The sequence below is a fragment of the Panthera pardus genome, unplaced genomic scaffold, assembly GCF_024362965.1.
Source record: "Panthera pardus isolate Hobbes unplaced genomic scaffold, ASM2436296v1 HiC_scaffold_7, whole genome shotgun sequence".
In the NCBI taxonomy this organism is placed as follows: domain Eukaryota; kingdom Metazoa; phylum Chordata; class Mammalia; order Carnivora; family Felidae; genus Panthera; species Panthera pardus.
This window is the reverse complement of record NW_026527002.1, coordinates 60684061-60709984: the sequence shown is the minus strand read 5'-3', so window position 1 is coordinate 60709984 and position 25924 is coordinate 60684061. Positions and strand designations below refer to the sequence as shown.

General features: G+C 39.2%; 1 protein-coding gene across 1 annotated transcript in view; it reads right to left on the bottom strand.

Annotated features, from left to right (window-relative positions):
• The window catches only part of SLC30A8 (solute carrier family 30 member 8), a 43204-nt gene that overhangs the window by 5013 nt on the left and 12267 nt on the right, over positions 1 to 25924 (bottom strand). The window contains exons 2-6 of the mRNA XM_019460001.2: positions 25328 to 25527; positions 11448 to 11594; positions 8958 to 9111; positions 4920 to 5070; positions 2364 to 2469 (exon numbers count right to left, since the gene is read on the bottom strand). Coding sequence (XP_019315546.1) covers positions 2364 to 2469; positions 4920 to 5070; positions 8958 to 9111; positions 11448 to 11594; positions 25328 to 25527 — 758 coding nt within the window. The remainder of the gene's footprint in view (positions 1 to 2363; positions 2470 to 4919; positions 5071 to 8957; positions 9112 to 11447; positions 11595 to 25327; positions 25528 to 25924) is intronic.

Sequence of the window (25924 nt, the reverse complement as noted above, 5' to 3'; positions counted from 1 at the left end):
GTTTGTATAAAAAAAGACGTGTGTGTGTGTGTGTGTGTGTGTGTGTGTGAATGCACAGATATTTTGGGATGACTTATCAGTAGGCATTACCTCTGAAGAATGGGACTGAAAATTCAAAGGTAAAAAAATGGAAAGACTTTTTATAATTTTATTCCTTTCTATATTTTTATAAAACTTTATTAAGTACAAGTATTATTGTATGCTAATGTAATTTGAAAACCCAGTTTAAAAAATGGGACGCCTGGGTGGCTTAGTTGGTTAAGGTCTGAGATCAGGTCATGATCTCACGGTTCATGGGTTCCAGCCCCGCGTCGGGCTCTGTGCTGACAGCTCAGAGCCTGGAGCCTGTTTCAGATTCTGTGTCTCCCTCTCTCTCTGACCCTCCCCCGTTCATGCTTTGTCTCTGTCTCAAAAATAAATAAACATTAAAAAAAAAAGCATCTTCCAGGTAGGAGTTACCTGCCAGCTTCAATAATTAGCTACATTTTCCTGGGGCACCTGGATGGCTCAGTCAGTTAAGCGACTCTTGATTTCAGCGCAGGTCATGATCACACAATTCGTGGGTTGGAATACTGCACTCAGAGCTCCTGAGGTCTGAGCCAGCTTCAGATCCTCTGTCTTCCGCTCTCTACCCCTCCCCCACTCGCTCTCACACTCTCTTTCAAAAATAAATGTTTACAAAGGTTGTTTTAAGTTAGCTACATTTTCCTCAAATAAGAAGAGATAATCACCTGAGAAGAGCTATGCTGCCAGACAGGGATGGAAAATACTCATCTCCGATGGATACCCATTTGCCTTTTATCCACCTGTAAGTCAGCAAAGTTCCTTAATAGGAACAACAGCTGCAGCTCAGTGCTTGGCCCTCAGGAAAGGAAATGGATGCATCTGTGACTTGACAAACCAAATATTGTCACCTTCAGAGAGAGGACGTTCATTTGTTAGTGACGCTCGACTCCATCTTGTGATTCACCGTTGTCAGCATCATCATCCTCCAACGTTTATAGTGCCCAAAGGAACAAAACTCTTAAACGTGTACTCAGCAGTGAACACTAAGGAAATGTGGGCTTTTGTGAAGGCACGTGCACTCTGAGACTCTGTCTGCCTTATGTCAAAATGTGCTGGACAAAAAAGAAAAGTTCAAGCCAATGTCTGGATATTCTTGATCATCCAACTGCTTGATATGATGCAAACCTCTAATTCTGATGGACTTTTCTAGGTTCCATTCTTGTGCCTTTTGTGTAGTAATCCTTCAGTAGTGTGAAAAGGTCATTCTAGTGGTTCTCGAAGTGTGGTCCCTGGACGAGCAGCATCAGCGTCTTGTTAGAAATTCAAATTCCCAGAGTGCTGATGCATAGGGGCACTTGTACCCCAATGTTTATAGCAGCACTTTCAACAATAGCCAAATGATGGGAAGAGACTGAATGTCCATCAACTGATGAATGGATAAAGAAGATGTGGTTTATATATACAATGGAATACTACTTGGCAATGAGGAAAAATGAAATCTGGCCATTTGTAGCAACGTGGATGGAACTGAAGAGTGTTATGCTAAGTGAAATAAGCCAGGCAGAGAAAGACAGATACCATGTTTTCACTCATATGTGGATCCTGAGAAGCTTAACAGAAGACCAGGGGCGGGGGGAAGGGGAGAAAAAAAAGTTACAGAGAGGGAAGGTGACAAACCATAAGAGACTCTTAAATACTGAGAACAAACTGAGGGTTGATGGGGGGTGGGGGGAGGGGAAAGTGGGTGATGGGCACTGAGGAGGGCACCTGTTGGGATGAGCAGTGGGTGTTGTATGGAAACCAATTTGACAATAAATTTCATTAAAAAAAAAAAAGAAAAAGAAATGCAAATTCCCAGCTGCTGCCCCAGACCCACCAGTTCAGGAACTATCAGGATGGGCCCAGAAATCTGTGTTTTAACAGACCCCAAGTGATTCTGATGCCTTGAAGTTTGAGTGCTGGCCTGATCTAACAAGAGTTTTAGACAAGCCCTTTATAGTAACTATAATGCTGCCTAAGAGATAGCTTATTCAATTTTTCTTAGGCCTTTTCCATATATCTAGGGAGAAATGTATATTTTCACAATATCTCCCTCAGTGCCTATCCTTATTATTTGTACATATTGTTTTTATCGTATGCCATATCATTTAATAGTTGCTGGAGGAAAAAAGAGAAGGCAATTCTTTTTGTTCCCATATGAAGAAAAATCATAATATTTGTTTTCACAAAAAATCCTTATAAATTTAGATTTTCCTTATAATGCAAATTAACAGTGGATTTGCCTTGATGCCATTCCCTTCTGTGATTATAGGGAAGAGAAACACTGATCCTGGAAATAATAATAAAATCACTCCTACCTTCCATGAGTAAGATGGAGAAGTCCTTTAAAACAGTGATGGTGCTGGCCAAAACCAGGATGGAAAAGACGAATGTGCAGATTGGGTCAGCCATTTTATAGTCTGGCTAGAAAATATAGGGACTTAGGTTAACTGAATTCAGGCCTTCCATGCAGAAATTCTGATTTATAATAAAATGAGTAAACCTCCCTGCTTCTTTTTCTCTCTATCACCCTTTCACCTCCCTGAAACTTGACATCCAACTCAGAGGCAAGATTTCCTGAAGATTCAATCCTTCTTTTAAGCTTTAAACTATCAGTGGCTGAAGAAATTTAAAAATTAAATTTAAGACATAAAGGAGAGGGGCCTTGAGTGTTCTTTCCAAAGGCCTGATTTGACTTTTCTGTTAATAGAAGCACAGAGTATGTGATGAAAATATGCACACATTTATATAATAGTCAATGGCTTTTCAGCCTTCCTTATGATGAGAAGAAAGGGTATCACCTGCCCAGAGGTTGCACATGACCAAGGCCCAGCTGGAGCTTGGTCATGGCAGACTGGGGTTGTTTCCTTTCTTTCCCTCCTCAGGATGGCACATATTCGAGACAGGCATCTTTTTTTTTTTTTTAATTTACATCCAAGTAGTTAGCATATAGTGCAACAATGATTTCAGGAGTAGATTCCCCATACCCATTTAGCCCATCCCCCCTCCCACAACCCCTCCAGCATCTCTCTGTTGTTCTCCATATTTAAGAGTCTCTTATGTTTTGTCCCTATCCTTGTTTTTATATTATTTTTGCTTCCCTTCCCTTATGTTCAGCTTTTTTGTATCTTAAAATCCTCATATGAGTGAAGTCATATGATGTTTGTCTTTCTCTAATTTTGCTTAGCATAATATCCTCTAGTTCCATCCACGTAGTTGCAAATGGCAAGATTTCATTCTTTTTGATTTCCACATAATACTCCATTGTATATATATACCACATCTTCTTTATCTATTCATCCATCAATGGACATTTGGGCTCTTTCCATACTTTGGCTATTGTCGATAGTGCTGCTATAAACATTGGGGTGCATGTGCCCCTTCAAAACAGCATATCTGTATCCCTTGTATAAATACCTAATAGTGCAATTGCTGGACCGTAGGGTAGTTCTATTTTTAATTTTTTGAGGAACCTCCATACTGTTTTCTAAAGTGGCTGCACCAGTTTGCATTCCCACCAGCAGTTCAAATAGCTCTTCTTTCTCCTCATCCTTGGCAACATCTGTTGTTGCCTGAGTTGTTAATGTTAGCCATTCTGACAGGTATGAGGTGGTATCTCATTGTGGTTTTGATTTGCATTGCCCTGATGATGAGTGATGTTGAGCATTTTTTCATGTGTTGGTTGACCATTTGGATGTCTTCTTTGGAGAAATGTTTGAGACAGGCATCTTTGATTAAGTCCTAAGAGTATGAGCTGAGGCCTCATTCTTGCCCTGTCTCACCACTGGAGCCATTAGCTCCAGAAGAGATACGTGTCCTTCTGCCTTTGATGAATTTTTGTCCCACAGAAAAGTCCATGCCTCATTACCTCTGAGAAACTCTCAAACTCCACTACCCAGGACAAGTGTGAATGATTTTGCCTTAAACTTAAAGCTTTCAGTGAATATTTGCTCAATTGAATTCAGATATGTCTTTATAATTTTTATTTATGTGTTTTCATTTTTTAGTAAAAATAATAAAGAGTCCTTGATAACTGGACAATCAAGGTGCAAACAACAGAGCTAAATGCTCTTCTTTTCCATTTCCCCCACCTACACCCCAACCCACTTCTGTTAGTTCTTGGTACAAGAAACACAGATCTATAGTAAATGTTTGTTTAGGGTCAGAGTTTCATCCAAGATCCATCTCAACTTTCCATTAACACCCTGATTTGTCGGGGGCAGGGGGAGAATTATCTTTCCCCCACTGGGGGGTGATATTGGTGGGACAGTCAATCAGGTGCTCTTCCTCCCCAGCCAAGCAGCAGGTACAAGACCCAAGCTAGGTCTGGTGGGCTCTCTTTCTCAGAGAAAGAGAATCTCCAGCAGAATGCCAAGAAATGGAAAAAAATTGGTTGACTCGCAGTCATTTCTGCACTGGTACCTGGGACAGAATTTGGATAGTTTCTGAAATCTAAGATACCTTATGTTGTCCTTATTTCTACCTTGATTTCTATCCAAGAGTACATCCAATACATTTCACCTAATAAATATATTTTTGCTTAAGTAAGCTAGACATCCTTTCTGTTGCTTACAACCCAAGAATCCTAAGGTATTCATGGTTCCATTGCTGTTCATCTTAACTCCATGACAAAAGGAACTACTTTCTTGGAAGACTGGCAGCCCTACATTTGGAGACATAGTACTTATGAATCTGGAAAGTCTAAGGTTTCAGGCTTTAAATATGTGTTGTTTGTTTGTTTAAACCTTGCAAAGTAGTTGGTATAGGTAAATAGAGGCTGGCCACCCTCATTTAGGTTCATACTGGCAGGTCAGCTTCTGCAGTACCTAATCTATAAACTTACTATGACAGTGAGTAAACTCAAACATACTCACCTTAAAGTAGATAATAAGTGCACTGGTTAACACACTGATGCTCTGAAATAGATCTCCGAGGGCATGCACAAAGGCTGCCCTGACACTGGCATTGGCTTGCACTTCCTTGTGATTGTGTCCAGCATGTCTCTGGTGCAGAATCACACTTAGTCTGAAAGAGAAAAGCATGTTCTTGGCACACATGAGATTAGCCATTGAAAACCTATGCGGCATAATGAAGCAGTTGACAAGAGCATGTGTTATCCAAGATGGAAGATAGTTGAAATATTAATGCTGTAAAATGTACTATTTTGGACTAATTTTGAAAACAAATGTATCATACAAGTTTTAAATTTTTACACAAGGACAGACAACAAAGGTTCACCTGTTTTCTCTTCCATCTACCTAATGCTACTCTGGTTCACGTTAAAACCGGAAAGCATCACTTCCTAGATGAAACTATTTGACAATAAGGAGGGGAAATATTTATTGAGCATCTACTGAATGCGAGGCACTGAGCTAAGCTTAAAGCTGAGCTTTGGTGGGAGATTAATTAAATGTACTGGTTTCAAATACAAAAAGCAGCAGAAAGGGGTAAAACAAAATAAGAAAATTTCATCAAGTTTGGATTTTTAAAAATATTGTATTTTACTTAATTTTGTTTATTTCTATGAGAATTTAAAATTTGAATAATTTTTAATGGCCAATGATGCATTTGTGTATATTAGCTATTAACAAGAAACTAAAATATATTAATGTATCACATATATGTGTGTAAATATATATTAATGTATATATATGCAAATGTATATATAAATGTATATATATAAACACATATGTATATACAGTCCTAAGAGTATGAGCTGTGGCCTCATTCTCTCTCTATAGATAACATATTACAAAATTTAACATCTCCTACCCAAGTCAAAGAATAAGTATTAGGCATATAAATTATGCACCTGATTTTATTTTGGAACAAAAGTTTTAAAAAAATATTATTTAGTACTACACATCCCAGTCTATTTGCTGGTAAAGTGTCTGTGAAACCCAAGGTCATTATCCACAAAGTAGAATGACTGCTATCCAGCAATATTTGATCGTTACATAATGCACAGTTTTTAGATGGTCAGTGTTTGGACAGAAATTCACCCTTAATTAATAATTACCATTTATGAATCCTCAGACAGCTTAATATGGCTGGCAGTTAACATACTCTCTTTCTAGATCTATCCATGTGTGCTCATCACCTTGTCATTCATTCTTTTACTCATTTTATTAAAAAAAAACAACTTAGGGACTCTTGTGTGCCAGCCACTGTTAAATGCTTGGGGTATAAAGGTGAATGAAACAGACGTGAACCTTCCCCGGTGTGGCTTTAAGTATGATGGAGATAGCATAGATTTTAAAAAGACACCCATAAGTGGGAAATTCTCATTATTAAAATGTTCTAGTAAGAACAGGTACTATAGATAATATAACAGGGAAGTCTGATTTAGTTAAACAAAGTAATTGAGTTGAATTTGAAAGATTATGTTAGATTTAAATTACAGGCTGGAGAGGAGGGAATATTTCAGGCAGAGAAAACTTAGCATGCAATAGCCTTAAGGCTCTGTCAGTAATCTTTATCCTAGAATCCCTTTGCAACTTTTGTTAGAACTTTCTGTCCTGATTTGGAGTCTGCAAGGATTTGATTTATTCCCAAATTATGGTTCTGATATTTCTGTATTCAGACAACACAGCATCTAGCAGCACTTGAAACTATAATCCCAGTTCTAGGAGAAACATTATAGTCACTCAATATCTTTTTCTATAAATAACTACCTACTTGCACAGGGAAGTCACCACTTTTCAATTTCCTTATCTTTCTAAGTAGGAAAAGCACCTGCAATGTTAAGATCAAAGTTCAAAAGCAGTTGCTGTAGGAAGAAAATTTGGATGGCATCTATTTAGAAAGTCAAACTCGATTATCAAGGTTCTAGATTTATGGGGAAGTTAGCTAGCTGTATCCTTCATATTCATGTAGCATCGACACAACCTATGTGACATATGCCTCTTGGGAAATTATTAATATTTTCATTGTCCCTGCTGTCTTGGGGACATATTGTTCTCTTTATGCAAAGATAATGTTATTGACCCCAGTCAGCAACACATGTGCTCTGCCTTATTTGTCTCCTTGTGCTGATAGATTTGCATTGAACTCTACACACTTTTTCTCCCAGTGCCAATATGAAACACAGTTTCAAGTTAGCTGGATGGAAATAGGGATCTACTCAGTAATAGCGTCAAATACCACTCTTCTAATTGGTTAGCTTAGATATTTCGAGCAACAGTTTGCACACTAAGAGGTGAGGAACTGACACAGGCAAAAGGTATGGGTATTAGAGTGACCTGAGGAGCGTTTTCAAGATGTACACATTCGGATTTTCCTCTAATATCAGAGATTGCATTGTGCCTTCCTTAAAAGACACTGTTTAAAATGTGATTCTTCTTCACTTTCAGGTATAAGCCTATCTCATAGCATGTATCATGTTGCATCACAAGATAGATAGATGATACACAGATAGTGTATATGAATCTCTTTTTGTTGCTATAACAAATTATTACAAAGCTTCTGTGGCTTAGAACAATATAAATATATTGTCTTATAGTTCTAAAATGGGTATGCAGGACTACATTCCTTCTGGAGATTCTAGGAGAGAATTCATTATCTTACCTTTTCCAGCTTCTAGAGGTCACTTACTTTCCTTAGCTCCAGGATCCTTTCTCTGTCCTCAAAGCCAGCAATACAGCATCTTCCCTTTACTCTGACATCAAGTGTCCCTCTCACAGGGATCTTTCTGGTTACATTTGGCCTGTCTAGATAACCTAGGATAATCTCCCCATCTCAAGATCCATCCTGAACTTAATCACATTTGTAAAGTTCCTTTACCATGTAAGTTAACATACTCAGAAGTTTCAAGGATTAGAATATGGAAATCTTTGAGGAAATCTTTGAGCCATTATTCTGTTCACCACAGATAATTGATAGGTAGGGTAGGTAGGTAGGTAGATGATGCAGTTTTAATTCGGGTTGCCCAGAATCAGGCTATCAGATTGGAAGGAGTAAATCAACCAAAAAAGACCAAAGGCCTGGCCTTAACAGCACCCACCCCACACCCTTGTCATGAACAATCAAGTAGCTTACTTGGGTAAGAGCAGACCAATACAGAAATGATCACATGTCCAGTAACATCACATGTCTCATAAGAATGAATTAAGACTGCCTGGATAAGAGAATGGACCAAAAGGTGGAAACTAAAGACAGCGACTAGCTAATAGAGCTTAAGAAGGAGTTTTCAGGCAGTCTTACAATGATACAAAGATAAGATAGACTGCTTTTGAGAGGAACAAATTCCCTGTTACTAGTTCTGTTAAAATATATGACACTAATGACTATTTATTTTATGGGGATGTTGCAAAAGAGAATTCAAAAGTAGAAAGGGGACTGGAGTAAACAAAATCTAAGATCTCTTCCAACCCAGCACTCTGGGAACCCATAATGTGATCATGTAACAAAAACCAAATCGGATGGGGTACCTGGGTGGCTCAGTCAGTTAAGTGTCCAACTTCGGCTCAGGTCATGATCTCTCACGGTTTGTGGGTTTGAGCCCTGGATCGGGCTCTGGGGTGACACTTCAAAGCCTGGAGCCTGCTTCAGATTCTGTGTCTCCCTCTCTCTCTGCCCCTCCCCCACTCATGTTCTGTCTCTCTCTCTCTCTCTCTCTCTCTCTCTCAAAAATAAATAAAACATTTTTAAAAAATTTTTTTAAATAAATAGGAGTAAGTCATTTCCCATATGGAACCATCAATACATATGAGAGCGCAGACTGGCTAGGAGCTCAATCCTGGGCCTCTTGGGTCTAGATTCAGATCCCAGCCTTTGCACTTCCTCATTGGCAGTTTATTCAATTCACCATCTCCACAAATGGAAAAATCAAGCAAAAACGAACATCAAGAAAAACCCCACTGTCTATGTCCACACAGGGTTAAAAACAAGCTTTTATGGGCGGGGTGACTTACATAATATTGGCTGCCACCGCACAGCCTGAAATGATGATCATCACAGTCGCCTGGATCTGGTAATCAGGGTACAGCAGGCGCTCACATGCCAGGTACACCAACACAGCCGTCACCACCCAGACGCACAGGATGGACACCAGGGCACCAAGGATCTCTAGGGATTCGAGCACACAGACACCCATACACAAAGAATTTGTGGATCACCTTGATCTCCCGAGAGTCATAAGACATTGATGTTCCTTGCTTCCCCCCAACCTGTCCCCCTGCGAAAAAAGGCTCTAAACTAACTAGTTCCAAATGTGTGGATGGATTTTAGCACTAAGATGATTCACTTTAGTGTTGCATTCATTAAACACCAGCATCTGAGTTCATTATGCTCCATATTAGTAAGTAATTTCTAGCAAATTTTTAAAGCATATTAATTGCTATCTGCCATTGCTATTTTCCTCGGGGATTTTAATTTAAACAGGTGCTAAAATGATTGAAACTTATTAGGAGATGAAATAATGAGAGGCAAAGAGTAAAATGTATTTAGAAACTCTTAATTTCACCATAAAACATTTACAATTTGCCAGTAGCGGTACCTTGTGTGGAATAAAATAGTAACAAGGGAGGGCTTCGGAGGGTACATGATGAAAATGAGTTTCATTTGCCAACCCAACATATTATAAACACAGAGGCAAGCTCAGAGGTATATCAACACTCTAACTGCATTTTAAGAGCAACTATATCGAAAAGAAGTATCAGAGCAGAGACATGTATATTAATATTTAAAGATAAGATAGTGTTCAGTCTGCAGGCTGAGTAAAGCACATTTGCTCACTGTGGAGTTCCTTAACACCTCTCCCTGATCTTTAACTCAACCTAGTAGGCAGGTGCTAAAAGCCTTCCAGGGCACAGAAGTATTCTGAGAGTCCGTTGCCGGGGACTTTCCCTACTTTTGATCTTTCCCCTGTCAAAGCAGAACAATGTAAAGTATTGTTTCCCAGTGTGGGGCTATTGTATCCCAGACTTCAATCATTTACATGCAACCTGTCCACATGACACCTGTCTTATTAGCCACTTCACACTTTTTTTTAAATAAATTCACTTTTTATACTTAGCTTCTTCCTAAACAAAGTCATCCATGAAATTACCTATTTGACAAGCTAGTTCATTTTCACCTGTGTGTCTAAGCAGTCCTGCCTAAAACAGTAACCATCATCACATGTGGCTGTATCCATTTAAATTAAAAAATTAAAAACCCAGTTCTTCCAGGTGCCTGGGTAGCCCAGTCAGTTAAATGTCTGACTCTTGATGTCAGCTCAGGTCACGATCTCGTGGTCATGAGATTGAGCCCCACGTCGGGGTCTCTGCACTGAACATGGAGGCTGCTTAAAATTCTCTCTCTCCCCCTCCACCCCTCCCCTGCTCACATGCAGGTATGTGCTCTCTCTAAAATATAATATAATAAAATAAAATAGAATAGAATAAAATAATCCAGTTCTTCAGTAACAGTGGCCACATTTAAAGTGCTCTATGGCCACATCATACTCTGTATCATAGAACATTTGTCTTAAAGCAGAGAATGCTACTGAACAGCCCTGATTTTCTACAGCGTCAATGCTCATGAGCTTCCATCACCAAGATGAGAAAGTACAAGCAGTATTCTAAATTCTGGGTTGTGCCTGTGTTTATAAAACATCCCATGTTTACCAAAGAGCTTTGACCAATAGTACCAGAAAGGGGAGAGCACGTGTAAAAATGCATACAAATGACAGGCGCTCAGCCAAAAATACATGTTTCCCAAGTGGAGCACTGTTCAGGGACTGAAAAGCATCTTCAGGTCACATTGTCACAAATTCTTTTTATTGATGTTTATTGTCTCATCTCTCTCTCTCCCCCCACCGCCGAATGTTAAAGGAAAGGCGATCCAAAACACTTGCTATGATAAATTGTTTCGTGTGAAACGAGAACTTCCTACCATTCTAAACTTGAAAAACCACAGCCCACAATTGTCAGTGTGTAAGTTGTGGTCTGCATCTAGAGGCAACAGTGAAGGCTGGCCACCGTGTCAGCATGTCGGCCACCCTTGCTCTGCCCTAAATTCTCCTTCACGTTCTATTCTCTACTTACCTGTGAGAAGTTCTTCAATCTCTCTAGCTCTCTTGGGCTCTCTGTGCCTGACTTTGCAAAATGGTAGATGCTTTATCCCATCCTCCCTCCCAGATGCAGAGTAACTTGATGAATGGTATCGTGGCTGTTACCCTTGGGCCAGGGCGGTTGCGGAAGTGATACCTGTGTTCCTGTTATTCCACTGAAATAGAGGTAGCGCAATTAATCTGGCTTGTTGCCAAAGTGCCCTTGAGAACACACATCCTTTTTATCCTGAACATCAGACGTGCCTCTAAGGGATTTCTGAACAAGGCTTTGCTTTGTCTCTTCTGTCTTTATCCTTGGTTTGACCTTGCAGCACTACCTTGACATTAATGCTCAGTGGGTGAACTATACCTGCCCGGTGCCATCCAAACGTCAGCTGCTTTGAAGGGGGCTTTGATGACAACCACAAGGAGAAGAGACTGAGCAGGAAACTGGTCAGGTCAATTAAGAGGTGGGCAGCATCTGTGACGACAGCAAGACTCCCAGCAATGTGCCCACCTGGGGGATACAGAACATTACATGGGATTAAGGGCCCCAGAATGCAAGTAGATTCACATGCATATTAACCGTAGTTGGTGAAATATGCCACAGACTCACAAAACTTGATCAGAGAAAGGGTCTTAATGTTGATTTAATCCACCTCTTCTTCCCAATTTTATAAGAAACAGATACCCAGAGAGTGGATAGGATTTGAACAAATAGAAATGAATTTCAAGGTTGCAGCCATTCCTGGGAGATCAAAGGTACAGAGATTGGAAAGTGTGGGTCACATCACATTTAGAGAACATCACAGTTGGACTGGGACATAAGAGTTCAAAAATACAAAAGGATGAGGCTGGAGACGTGAGGGCTGGATTTGAAGAGTCTTACACGTAAGGCTGAGGACTTGGACTTTTGCCTGTAACCCAGGAGTCACAGCCCACAGCTGTGTTTGTATTTGACTTGCAATTTTACCACAGTTTCTTTTACCACTTCCTTCTGCCCTACTAATTTATATTATTCACCTTATTTCAAGATCCCTATTATGAATAGTAGGGAGCAGTAAAGAAAAGGGCAGGCACCTTCCACTGGGGCCCCTGAGTGTAACAACAATCCAATGAAGCATAGGAAGAGAACCCAAGCCATGGTGGTCCCACCTTGCTTTTCTGTCTGTTTGGTTTGCCTTCTCTACTGCCTTTGAGTTCTCCTTAGAGAAAACACCTCCAGCCTCCAACTACAAGTCAGAAGAAATTCTTGTCTCTTCCTTCCCAAACAGGGCTCATTCTCTGAAAGCAGTCTTTATTGCTCTCACTAGAGCTTCCCCCAAAACAGAGCTGTTGCTGACTGACTGTCTTCCAGCAGCTGTTTATTGCCTGTGTATGACGAGGCAATGGAGCCTATCCGTCAGTAGCCCCTCCATCATCAAACCCACCTTGTCTCAACTAATGATTTTGAAAAGTTATAGATATGGCTCATAATTGCAATAATCCCCACAGACCACTGGCTCTAGCTGTAGTTAATCACTGGTTTGTCAAAGTTTAATGGTCTGAAGCAAAGTAGTCTTCAAGCTTGTTACTGAGCTGTCAGTGCAAAAAATCACAATGATTCATTAGCCAAAAGGCAACATTTTGCTAACAAATCAGCTTTTCTTCCAATTACCCTCTAATGTTGTTCTATCTGCCAAACTTGGGTCTGATAATAAAGCCGTGTTAATAATGCATTATTTCTTACACAGAGAATGACTACATATAGATAAATAGTCGGCCGCAATCTCAACAACGAATGGTGGTGATGATTCCATGTGCTGGGCTCAAATTGTAGCCTAAGTCAAGGAAATGAAGTCCTATAGGGGTCCTTCAACAGGCTCAGCTGAATGAGGAGGCAACTGAGAGAGAAAAAGGGCTTACTTTGGAAGAAACATACCTAGATGGAGGTCTGGGAAGTGAGAACTCTTTTGCAACCATCCTTGCTTATATATAAGAATAGTCCAGAAAACTGAGAGCCATTGAGATGAATTTTATGGATAAAACTGTTTGCAAGAGGTAGTTTCTGACTGAACTTGTGTTTGCTTCTGAAAGCATGGGGTATTACCAACAATTAACACAGTCATCCAGCCAGTATTTATTGAGCCCTTGCTGTGCTGCTCAAGTTAAATCACAGTCCCTCCCTTCAGTGGTCTCACTGTTAACATTCTCTGTATTGAAGACATGTACAATGGGCCAGAGGATCAGAACGCTGCCCTCCTTGGCAGCATTGAGGAGCTTTTCAGAGGACAGAAGGGTAAGAATGTGCCAGAAGGGAAGGGTTTTTCAGGAAGAGGTAAGAACAGGAGCAAAAACAGAAAAAAAGAAAATGGCACTTTTGTGGAATAGCAAGAGGTGTGGAATGTTGGAGGAAAAACCAGAAATGAGAGTTGAAAAGTGGGTTGGGGGACCCCCTTATAGGAAATTATGTCATGCTAAAGAATTTGAGTGCTATTCTATGGATAAGGATATGGGATATGGGAATCTAATGTGATATTGAGGCATAAGGTTGTGACATGCTCAGATTTGTATTTAAGAGAGACATCTTTGCCAGCAGTGTGGAGGCTGACCTAGAGGGAGAAGGAACTGGAGGTTAAGACACAACAGTGATAGCCAAGAAAATGCCATGAAGTCATGAAGTAAGACAGGAGCACTCATTTATGGATATGGCAAGATGTAGAAAGCAATGCACTGGTAACAAGATAGAAGAGGCACTAAGGACTACCTTCTAGAAACAATTTCTTATTAGGGCCTGTGGGGTTTCAGGACAGGAGGTCATCAGGGGAGCCACTGGGCCTGGGTCTCATATTCACCTCAGCTCCAGAAGGTGTGCATTACGTACACATAACATTTTGTGTGGAGACAGAGACAGGATCGAAAGAAGCAAATGTCTCTCTGACAACATCAGGCTGTGTCCTATTACTGGACAACTACTGTATGCTATTAATTCATGTTTCTAAAATCCTTTAACTATCTTATGAATAGCATTATTATACTATATAATGTGGCATATCAAAAACACATGGAGTTATTATTTAACAAGTAATTAAAACACACCACAGTTTACATAGGTGTGTTTTGACACTTCTTAAATTTTTAATACCAAGAACCTCAAAGAATATAAGTAGCCTAAGGCTCTGAGACTCCCTGACTATAGTATGAAGCCAGCGCCCTTATCCGTAAACCTTGTGGGTATCAAACCCCCCAGCCATAGCTTTCTCTAAGAGAATTTTTGTACGCCGAGCTACTTACTGTCTTCCCCAGCCAGCCCCCAGCTTTCTTCCAATCTAGCAATGTTGTGCATTCTCCACCACTCTTTACACTCTAAACAGTCCTGCATCGGGGCATCTCTCTCTGACCATTCCCAATTGCTGCCAGTAATAGCCATACTTGAGCTGATTTCTGTGAGGTCTCAGTGTCTGTACATCTGCCTTTTCAAATAGGGATACATGCGTACATGCGCATGTTAGGGCCTTTCCATGACTAGTAATTTTCACAAGTAGTCAGAAAGAGTCCCAATTCAACAGGCTCAAAGGCCCATTAGGAGTGGACACGCTGATGCGTATGGCCTTCCTTAATTCCTTCCTCCAATCTGCTCCATGACCAGTTCTCTCTCTAAACACAGCCCTATGACCTGGTTCTCCCCTGTTCTAAATGCCAGCTTATTCCACAAGGCCTATAGAATTAATCTGGATTCCCCAGCCAGGCTTCACCCTCTTTCTTGAACCCCCAACTACCAGTCTAGTTTTATTCTCCATTCACTGTGTTTTATCTTACATCGCTGACTTAGATAGATTCTTAGATAGGTTTAATGGTAAATCATAAATGCCTAACTCAAACTAGCTTCAACAACAACAACCAAATGATAATTTATTGGGTCAAATAACTGAGAACAAATCAGGGTGGGGTTGGATCTAGTGCAGGCTAATCCTAAGGTTCAAATAATGTTTGAGGGACTCTGCTCTGTCACTAACTATTGTTATTTATTGTCCTACTGAAGATAGACTACTTTACCCTTAGCAAGAAAGGTTGGCCTCTGGAAGCTCCAGGTTTATAGCATTACAGCATAGTATTTGCAGAGGATAGAGAGAGTCCCCCATCTATCCTCCCTATAAAAAGACCCAGAGACGGAATAATCCAGCTTGGAATCTCATACCCAGCCTTGCCTGTGAGCATGAGGTTTTTGGTCCAGGAGGACCAGAAATGGAATTAGCACAGTGAGTAGGAAGAAGCTTCCTGAATAGGCAATATTTACCGCTACAGTGGCATCAAGAATCACTTGAGTTGCTTTCTTTTTTTTTCTTTTAATTGTTTTAAATGATTATTAATTTTTGAGAGAGAGTGTGTGTGCAAGCGAGCAGTGGAGGGGCAGAGAGAGAGAGAGAGAGAGGGAGAGACAGACAGAGAATCTGAAGCAAGCTCCTTTCTGGCAGCACAAAGCATGATGTGGGGTTCAAACCCAAGAACCCTGAGATCATGACCTGAGCCAAATTTGGATGCTCAACTGACTGAGCCACCCAGGTGCCCCTCAGTTGAATTACTTTCTAAGAATACAGATTTCCTGTCCTTTTGAGACCTACCCACTTAAACTCTTTCCAGGCAAGGCTGATATTTACTACCTCCTGGACCACAGCAATAGTCAGGGACCTCTCTCTGCAAGGCCTTCTTTTTACCTCCCTCTTTTAGCCACCCCTCAATTCCTACACAAACTTCAAGTCCTGTCTCAAATCCTATATCCTGAATGTGGACATCCTAGATTCCCAAAAGTAACCTGAGAATAACAGTTGCATTCTCTGACCTGATTGAGAATGGCTTTAGGGAGGAGGTGAGGTCTGGTTGGTGTCTTGAATGATGAGCAGAGTTTTGATGATTGTGGGGCATGAGGAGAGGCCTTTTCCATTCAGATAAAAAGACATAAGCAAAAGCTACAGAGACTTTAAGGTGCCACGATTATTTTGCATAGAATGAATAAACAGCTGAAACAGAAGAGTCATGTAGTGAAGCAGTAAAGGATTAATAGTCAGTTTGGCAGCCACATGGTGGAATGACTTGAAAGTCAAAGTAAGAATTTTTCATTTTGTCCAGGGTGCCAGAGCTTTCGAACATACCGATCTCTTTTCACATGGGGCAGCCAAGTGGGACCTAGCACAGAGGAAGCCTCTGAAGCAGCCTCTTCCTGCTACAACACCCTTGTGGGTGTACCCCAGTCATCAGTAAAATTTCCTGTGCTTGCCAGGATAGGGAGAAGGGTGTGAAGCACTGAATTAGGCAAGAAGGAGCCACTAAAGAATTTTGGAGACAGAATTAACATGATGAGAGCAATGTTTTAGGAAAATCAACCTAAAATCAATGCAGCTCAAACTCCAAATGATTCTGTGAGTATCCATTTAATTCCTTTACTGACAACATCCAGATTAGAACTCATAGATGAATTAATTATTAAGAATGAGAGGGAAGAGGGAGATTGATTTGTTCACTCCAAGTGAATAGTTTTTCTTCCCTCCTCTCCTAGAAATATGTCATTTTAAAGCAGAATGCCAGGACATAGGAAAGGTATGAGGAGAAAAGTGAGTTTTATGAATGGGAGACCATCTCATTTCAGACTGTTGATTAGACATACTGGGAAGAAGATGCCATCTGTTTTCACCATCTACCTGGATTCAGGGGAAAGCAGAGGAAGAAAGTAATGGAGAAAACGAGCCAGTTTATCTAACCGAATTGTGTTTGCATGGGGTGGTGTCAGTACTTTATCTGGAAAGCTATGAATTTCCAGAACATCACCTTTTAAAATCACACTTTTAAAAGTTTATTTATTTTGAAATAGAGAGAGAGAGAGAGAGAGCACCTATGCAATCTGGGGAGGGCACAGAGAGAGGGAAAGAGAGAATCCCAAGCAGGCTCTGCACTGTCAACACAGAGCCCAACGTGGGGCTAAATCTCACAACTCTGGGATCATGACCCAGGCCGAAATCAAGAGTCTCATTCAACCGACTGAGACTGAGCCAACCAGGTGCCCCTCCAATCACATTTTGAATGGATTCTGTTTTTTAGATTTTCCATTTTGTCCATCTCTTATATGAGCAACAGAGTATTGTCCATGATCTTATGAATTTGAATAATTAAAAAAGAATACACATCTGGCATGTGTGTCAGCAGCTTTTCCAAGTGAATTTTCTAATTGGAACTACTAAAAGTAAATTCTTTGCAACCTCATCAAGCTATTAAGTTGGTTCCTTCAAAAGACTTATTGTGGGTCTAGAAATTGTGTGGTGTCAATTAATTTTATAATCTTTGACTAGAAAATTATTTGCCAACCCTGGATTTGTCTTGGACTGGATGAGTTGAAGTTCTTTTCCAGTTTTCAAAAGTATAAAAGTCTGAAAAAGGGGTGCCTTAGTGGCTCAGTCGGGTAAGCATGCAACTCTTGATTTCAGCTCAGGTCATGGTCTCATGGTTCATGAGTCCAAGCTCTGAGTGGTGCACTGTGCTGACAGCATGGAACCTGCTTGGGATTCTCTCTCTCCCTTTCTCTCTGCCCCTACCCACTCATGCGCTCTCTCTCTCTCAAAATAAATAAATGAAAAAAACAAAACAAAAAATTCAGAGAAAAAAAAAGTGGTGCCTGGGTGGCTCATTTGGTCCAACTTCAGCTCAGGTCATGATCTCATGGTTCCTGAGTCCAAGCCCCATGTTGGCTCTCTTTTGTCAACACAGAGCCCACATTAGATCCTCTGTTCTGTTGTCTTTCTGCTCCTCTCTGACCTGTGCATGTTCTCTCTCTCTCTCTCCCTGAAAAATAAATAAACATTTAAAAAATAAATAAAAGTCTGAATACGAGTACACAAGCCATTAGACTCCATAGGTTTAAGAAACCAACTAATTCTGGGGGGAGAGAGAGATGATGGTGACGTAGGAGAACGCTGGGCTCACCTCGTCCTGCTGATCGCTTAGATTCCACCCACATCTGCCTGAATAACCCAGAAAACTGCCAGAAGACTAGCAGAACGGACTCTGTGGAGCCAAACGTAGACAAGAGGCCCACGGAAGAGGGTAGGAAGGGCAGAGAGGTGGAGCGCGCTACATGGACTGGTGGGAGGGTGCTGGGGCAGTGGAGGGGCAGCCCGCCTGGCAAGGCAGAGCACACGAGTCTGGCTTGCAAAAGCTGAGGGGCTGGACGGAGTGTGTTCTGACAGCCAGCAGGACTTAACATCTGGAATGTTACAAGTCAAAAGCTCTGCTCTCGGAGAGCGGGGAGGGTGAGAGGATGAGACCCGGGAGACAGAACTGAGCTCAAGGGGGAACAAAGGCACTGGCAAGTGCCATCTCCCTCTTCCATCCCCCAGCCAAAATTCCAAAGGGAACCAGTTCCTGTCACCAAACTTGCTTGCACCCCGCAAACGCCCAACACTGTGCTCCTGTGGATCCATCCCTCTGACGGGCCTGCCTTCCTCCTGGTGCTGAATGAAAAGGGAATTATTACAACCAATCCCTCAGAAATACAAGCAATTATCAGGGAATACTATGAAAAATCATATGCCAACAAACTGGACAACCTGGAAGAAATGGACAAATTCCTAAGCACTCACACACTTCCAAAACTCAAACAGGAAGAAATAGAAAATTTGAACAGACCCATAACCAGCGAAGAAACTGAATCAGTTATCAAAAATCTCCCAACAAATAAGAGTCCAGGCCCAGATGACTTCTCTGGGGAATTCTACCAGACATTTAAAGCAGAGATAATACCTATCCTTCTCAAGCTGTTCCAAAAAATAGAAAGGGAAGGAAAACTTCCAGACTCATTCTATGAAGCCAGTATTACTTTGATTCCTAAACCAGACAGAGACCCAGCAAAAGAAGAGAACTACAGGCCAATATCCCTGATGAATATGGATGCAAAAATTCTCAACAAGATACTAGCAAATCGAATTCAACAGCATATGAAAAGAATTATTCACCATGATCAAGTGGGATTCATTTCTGGGCTGCAGGGCTGGTTCAACATTCACAAATCAATGTATGTGATACATCACATTAATAAAAAAGATAAGAACCATATGATCCTGTCAGTCGATGCAGAAAAAGGATTTGACAAAATTCAGCATCCTTTCTTAATAAGAACCCTCAAGAAAGTTGGGATAGAAGGAACATACTTAAACATCATAAAAGCCATTTATGAAAAGTCCACAGCTAATATCATCCTCAATGGGGAAACACTGAGAGCTTTTTCCCTGAGATCAGAAATACAACAGGGATGTCCACTCTCACCACTGTTGTTTAGCATAGTGTTGGAAGTTCTAGCATCAGCAGTCAGACAACAGAAGGAAATCAAAGGCATCCAAATTGGCAAAGATGAAGTCAAGCTTTCACTTTTTGCAGATGACATAATATACATGGAACCCAATAGACTCCACTGAAAGTCTGCTAGAACTGATACATGAATTCAGCAAAGTTGCAGGATACAAAATCAATGTGCAGAAATCAGTTGCATTCTTATACACTAATAATGAGGCAACAGAAAGACAAATAAATAAACTGATCCCATTCACAATTGCACCAAGAAGCATAAAATACCTAGGAATAAACCTAACCAAAGATGTCAAAGATCTGTATGCTGAAAACTATAGAAAGCTTATGAAGGAAATTGAAGAAGATATAAAGAAATGGAAAAACATTTTATGCTCCTGGATTGGAAAAATACATATGGTTCAAATGTCCATACTACCCAAAGCTATCTACACGTTCAATGCAATCCCAATCAAAATTGCACCAGCATTCTTCTCAAAACTAGAACAAGCAATCCTAAAATTCATATGGAACCACAAAAGACCTCGAATAGCCAAAGTAATATTGAAGAAGAAGACCAAAGTGGGAAGCATCACAATCCCAGACTTTAGCCTCTACTACAAAGTTGTAATCATCAAGATAGCATGGTATTGGCACAAAAACAGACACATAGACCAATGGAATAGAATAGCAACCCCAGAACTAGACCCACAAAAGTATGGCCAACTAATCTTTGACAAAGCAGGAAAGAACATCCAATGGAAAAAAGACAGCCTCTTTAACAAATGGTGCTGGGAGAACTGGACAGCAACATGCAGAAGGATGAAACCAGACCACTTTCTTGCACAATTCACAAAAATAAACTCAAAACGGTTGAAGGACCTGAATGTGAGATAGGAAACCATCAAAACCTTAGAGGAGAAAGCAGGAAAAAACCTCTCTGACCTCAGCCACAGCAATTTCTTACTTGACACATCTCCAAAGGCAAGGGAATAAAAGCAAAAAATGAACTATTGGGACCTCATGAAGATAAAAAGCTTATACACTGCAAAGGAAACAATCAACAAAACTAAAAGGCAACTGACAGAATGGGAAAAGATATTTGCAAATGACATATCGGATAAAGGGGTAGTATCCAAAATCTATAAACAACTCACCAAACTCCACACCCAAAAAACGAATAATCCAGTGAAGAAATGGGCAGAAGGCATGAATAGACACTTCTCTAAAGAAGACATCCAGATGACCAACAGGCACATGAAAAGATGCTCAACATCACTCCTAATCAGAGAAATACAAATCAACACCACACTCAGATATCACCTCACGCCAGAGTGGCTAAAATGAACAAAACAGGAGACTATAGGTGTTGGAGAGGATGTGGAGAAAGGGGAAGCCTCTTGCACTGTTGGTGGGAATGCAAACTGGTTCAGCCACTCTGGAAAACAATGTGGAGGTTCCTCAAAAAATTAAAAATAGACCTACCCTGTGACCCAGGAATAGCACCGCTAGGAATTTACCCCAGGGATACAGGAGTGCTGGTGCATAGGGGCACTTGTACCCCAATGTTTATAGCAGCACTTTCAACGATAGCCAAATTATGGAAAGAGCCTAAATGTCCATCAACTGATGAATGGATAAAGAAGTTGTGGTTTATATATACACTGGAATACTACTTGACAATGAGAAAGAATGAAATATGGCCTTTTGTAGCAACGTGGATGGAACTGGAGAGTGTTGTGCTAGTGAATTAAGTCATACAGAGAAAGACAGATACCATATATTTTCACTCTTATGTGGTTCCTAAGAAACTTAACAGAAGACCATGGGGGAGGGGACAGGGAAAAAAAAAGTTAGAGAGGCAGGGAGGCAAACCATAAGTGACTCTTAAAGACTGAAAATAAACTGAGGGTTGATGGGGGGTGGGAGGGAGGGGAGGGTGGGTGATGGGCATTGAGGAGGGCACCTGTTGGGATGAGCACTGGGTGTTGTATGGAAACCAATTTGACAATAAATTTCATATAAAAAAATATAAAAAAATATAAATGCAAAAAGCAGAAAAAAAGAAACCAATTAATTCTGATTGCTATCTATGATAGTGCAAAAGACAAAAAACAAACAAAAATGAGAAAAACAAACAAACAAAAAAAAGTTAGCAAGTTCTGTTTTCTTCCAGTCTCAAATAATTACTAATTTGGTCCGCCTCTTGTGTAATAGAAAATGAAGGCAAAAAATTAGTAACAGTATAACGGTAATAGTGGTAATAGGGTAGTCATAGCTTATGATACTATATGCCAGGTAGTTTCTGGTATTCCTTTTACATTAAAAAATAAAATAAAATAAACTCAAAAATAATATATAAATTCAAATAATTTAAAATAAATAAATATTAAGCCAAATAAATAATAAAGTCAAAACTTTTAGACTAAGTGCATAGCTAAACATAATTTTATTATTAATAAAAATATGGGATAAAAATAATCAGAGAAGGATATAACTCAAGATATTAAAACATGCAATAAGAGTACAACATTGAAGAAAGATGGAGGAAGTAACAAATATTTTTAAAGGCAAAATTATGAATTAAAAATAAAAAAGATTAGATAATAATATATTCGATAAATAGATATATCAATAAATTAGACATCTACCAAGTTAAATCAAGGAAAAGAAAATATTTAAACAATATTAAAATGAGAAAGTAGAATAAGTTAGAGAGTTTTAGTATTAAATTGTCATGTTCCATTGTATGATAATAAGATGGAAAATTTCATTGAGATGGCTGACTTTGGAAAACACAAATGACCCAAACTTACTCATGAAGTAGAAATTTTGAGTACATCAATAAATGAGGAAGAAGCAAACAAACATATGTTAAAAATTATTTCCAAGAAAGTCTCCAAAGCTACACAACTTACCAGGTAGTTCTTAAAAAGGAAGAGATAGTTACAATGTTACAAAAATGGTTTCCATTTTCTTATAAAAAGTGTCATTAAAACTAAACTTTTCATTTTCATATGTGTAACTCTAATTCAAAAACTTAGAAAAATAGCCCCATAACAGAAAACTATAGTTAAATTTCAATTATCAATAAAGATAAAAAAAATCCTAAAGATAATATGAGTGGCCCAGATTGAGCAATGCGTTGAAAGAATGGTCCACCACAGTCCATTTGAGTGGCAATGTAATGAGAGCCTATGAACATGAGCCCCAGAATTCAGACTGCCTGCCCACTTATTTACGAGCTGTGGTACTCTAGTAGAGACATTTACTCTCTGTGTTTCAGGTTCCTCATCTACATAGTACAAATAATAATAGACCTACCTCTCAGGGATTTCAACAGGATTAAGTAAAGTAACACGATGGAAAGCATTCATCACAGTTTCTGGCACATAGTAAGTATTAAATAAATATTAGTTATTATCATCGTAATGCCAGAAATGCAGAGATTGTACTATATTAGGAAATCTCTGAATATAACACACACCAGCAATGTGTCAAAAAAAATTTTAACAGAATATGTTTAAAAGAAAAGGTACTTGACAAAAGTCAACAAGCATCCTTGATTATTTGTTTATCGTTTAAAAACTAAGGGGAAAAAAACCCACTTCATTAACATAGTGAAAATACTTAACCTCTCAGGAAGCATTTCACTTAACAGTTAACTATTTGAACATAAGATTTGATTTAGCATAAGATATTATTTAACATGGTAAAAATATGAAACATATTTTTATTGAAAAAAAGAAATATAATAAAACAAACACATGTAAATAACCTTAGCAAGAAACAGGCTGTCCCTGTACTATAACAAACAAATAAGCAAACTAAAATTGCAAGATATTGATGAGAGACATAGAGTATTTGGATAAATGGAGAAACTCCATGTTCCTAGAAGAGAAAACTGAGTATTTTTAAAAGATCTTTGTTTCCAAATCAACTTACATACCAGTAAAATCATAATTTGATTTTGGAGGGAACAGAATACAATGGTTCTTGTGTTCAATTAGAATAATAAACAGAAATAAGTAGCCTTTTCCTTTTTTCTATTAAACAAGGAATAATAAGGAAAGAACAGATATTATAACATGTAAATGTACATTATTTAAATATGTTACTACTAACAGAGAATAGCAATACAGATTGATGAAACCCACCTTAGAACCAAACCCTGTTCTTTATAAAATATTGATAAGTGATGAAAAAAAACATCAAAAATCAATGGAAGGAGTGATTAATTATTCTATAAATAATGCTGAAAACTTTGTTAACTATTTAGAAAAAGAATCTTTAGTCCTTAGAGAATATTTAATCTCACAAAATAATTTGAAATTACATGCAAAAAATTGAACAACAACATGGTATTTGTCTTCTCAGTAGGCAGGAACCAAAGCACTAAAGTAGTGAGAGCAATAAAAGAAATCAGCTCAAAATGGAATGTTTCATACAATTACATATATAAAACATTAAAACTTACCCACATCAAACCAAAAACTAAAAAGTAAACAAAAAACTAGAAAAGTACTTATAACAAGTATAAAAATTTCAATATCCTAACAGTATAAAGAGCTCTCAGAGATCAGAACAGAACATTATAAATTATCTAAAAAACAAATGATCAGGAGACATTAAGAGGCAAGCAGGAAATGCATCAACAAAGTGAAATACAGATTACTAATAAGCTTGCAAAAAATATTCTAACAGTAACAAAGAAATGAATATTAAAATAAAGCATATTCACCTATACATGAATAAAGATTTTTAAAAGATTAAAATATGGGGAACCAGGGTGGCTCAGTCAGTTAAGCATCCAACCCCATTTTGGCTCAGGTCATGATCTCACGGTTCACAGGATTGAGCCCCATGTCAGGCTCCACGCTGACAGCACAGAGCCTGCTTGGGGTTCTCTCTCCCTTTCTGTATGCCCCAACCCTGCTACTGCATGTTGTCTCCTCCCCACCCCCTCAAAATAAATAAACTTTAAAAAATAAATAAATAAAAGATTAAGGGGCACCTGGGTGGCTCAGTCAGTGAAGCATCAGACTCTTGGTTTCAGCTCAGGTCATGACCTCACAGTTTGTGAGTTCGATCCCTACATTGGGCTTCACATTGGCAGTGTGGAGCCTGTTTGGGACTCTCATATTCTCTCTCTCTCTCTCTCTCTCTCTCTCTCTCTCTCTCTCTCTCTTTCTCTCCCTCTCTCCCTCTCTCTACTCCTCCTCAGCTTGTGCTCTCTCTCTCTCTCTCAAAGTAAATAAATAAGCTTAAAAAATAAATAAAAGATTAAAATAAGTTTTGATAAAGATTTGGACAGTAATGCTCATGTACAGCAGGCAGACATATGAATTGTTTTAAGCTTTCTGGGTAGCAGTTTGGCAGTATGAATCAAGAAGTAATAAAAATATTTATATCCTTCAATCAATTTTTCCACTTTTAGGAATCTCTTTCAAGGGATTAACCAGAGAGGCAGGCGGAGTTTTATTCACGAGTTTTCATTGCAGCATTGTTCACAGCAGGGGGAAAAAAAAAACTCCTTAAATTTCTAACAGTAGAGACATGGTTATGTAAATTACAGTGGAGCATATTATAGAATATTGTTCAGGCATAAAAATGTTTTTGAAGGATATTTGATGGCATGGTCAAAAGCATTCAGTATGCCCTCAGTTATATTTTAAAAACCGAGTTCTGAATAGAAAAATATATTGTATAGAAAATACTCCACAATGTTATTAGAGGTTAGTATTCGAATGTGGGATGGTAATGAATTTTATTTTGTTTCTTAATATTTTCCAACTTATCTACAATGAGCATATTGTTACTCCATACTTACAGAAAATATGAAATCTTTCTTTAAAAGAAGAACTTATGTAACCCTCCTGCAATGATGTGGGGTTTTGTCTGTTTGCTAGTTTAATCAGAGAAGTCTTTTTGAATAATACTCACCCACGGCCTCTGCAATCATGAAAACGAAGCATATTCCTGAAGCAGCACAGAGTTTCCACTTGGCATAGACTTGCTCGCTTGCTCTGTTGTCTGTGGCCTTGGAGTTGCTGTGGCAGTGATAGATGGCTCCTGAGTCCAGCTCCTCTGGCTTCTCTCCAGGACATTGATTTTTATTCAAGGATTTCTGCTGGAGTTCCACACTATGGATGAGTTTGACAGAAGCAAGAAGTGAACACGGTTGCAAACAAATACCTCACTGACAGCCCTACCCATTCTCAGAACTGATAGAAGGACATTTGCTAACTAGATAGGAAGTTACAGTTCACAGCTCCTTCTATAAGAAATATCAAGTGTAAGGAACAAGCAAGAAATTTCCTTCTGAAGTCTCAACTACTAAAGGTTTTGCTTTTTTATTCAGCCAAGCTATACCAGCAGTGATTAAGAGATGTTAAAGGAACAGGAGAAAGGAAGCAGATACATTTTGATGCATTTCCTTACAAATTACTCCACTTTGAAAGGATTTTGGACCCTGTGTTACAAATTTTAAAAAGCAGGGGTGAAGAGCAATGTTAGGTATGTGCGTATGAGCCAGTCTGA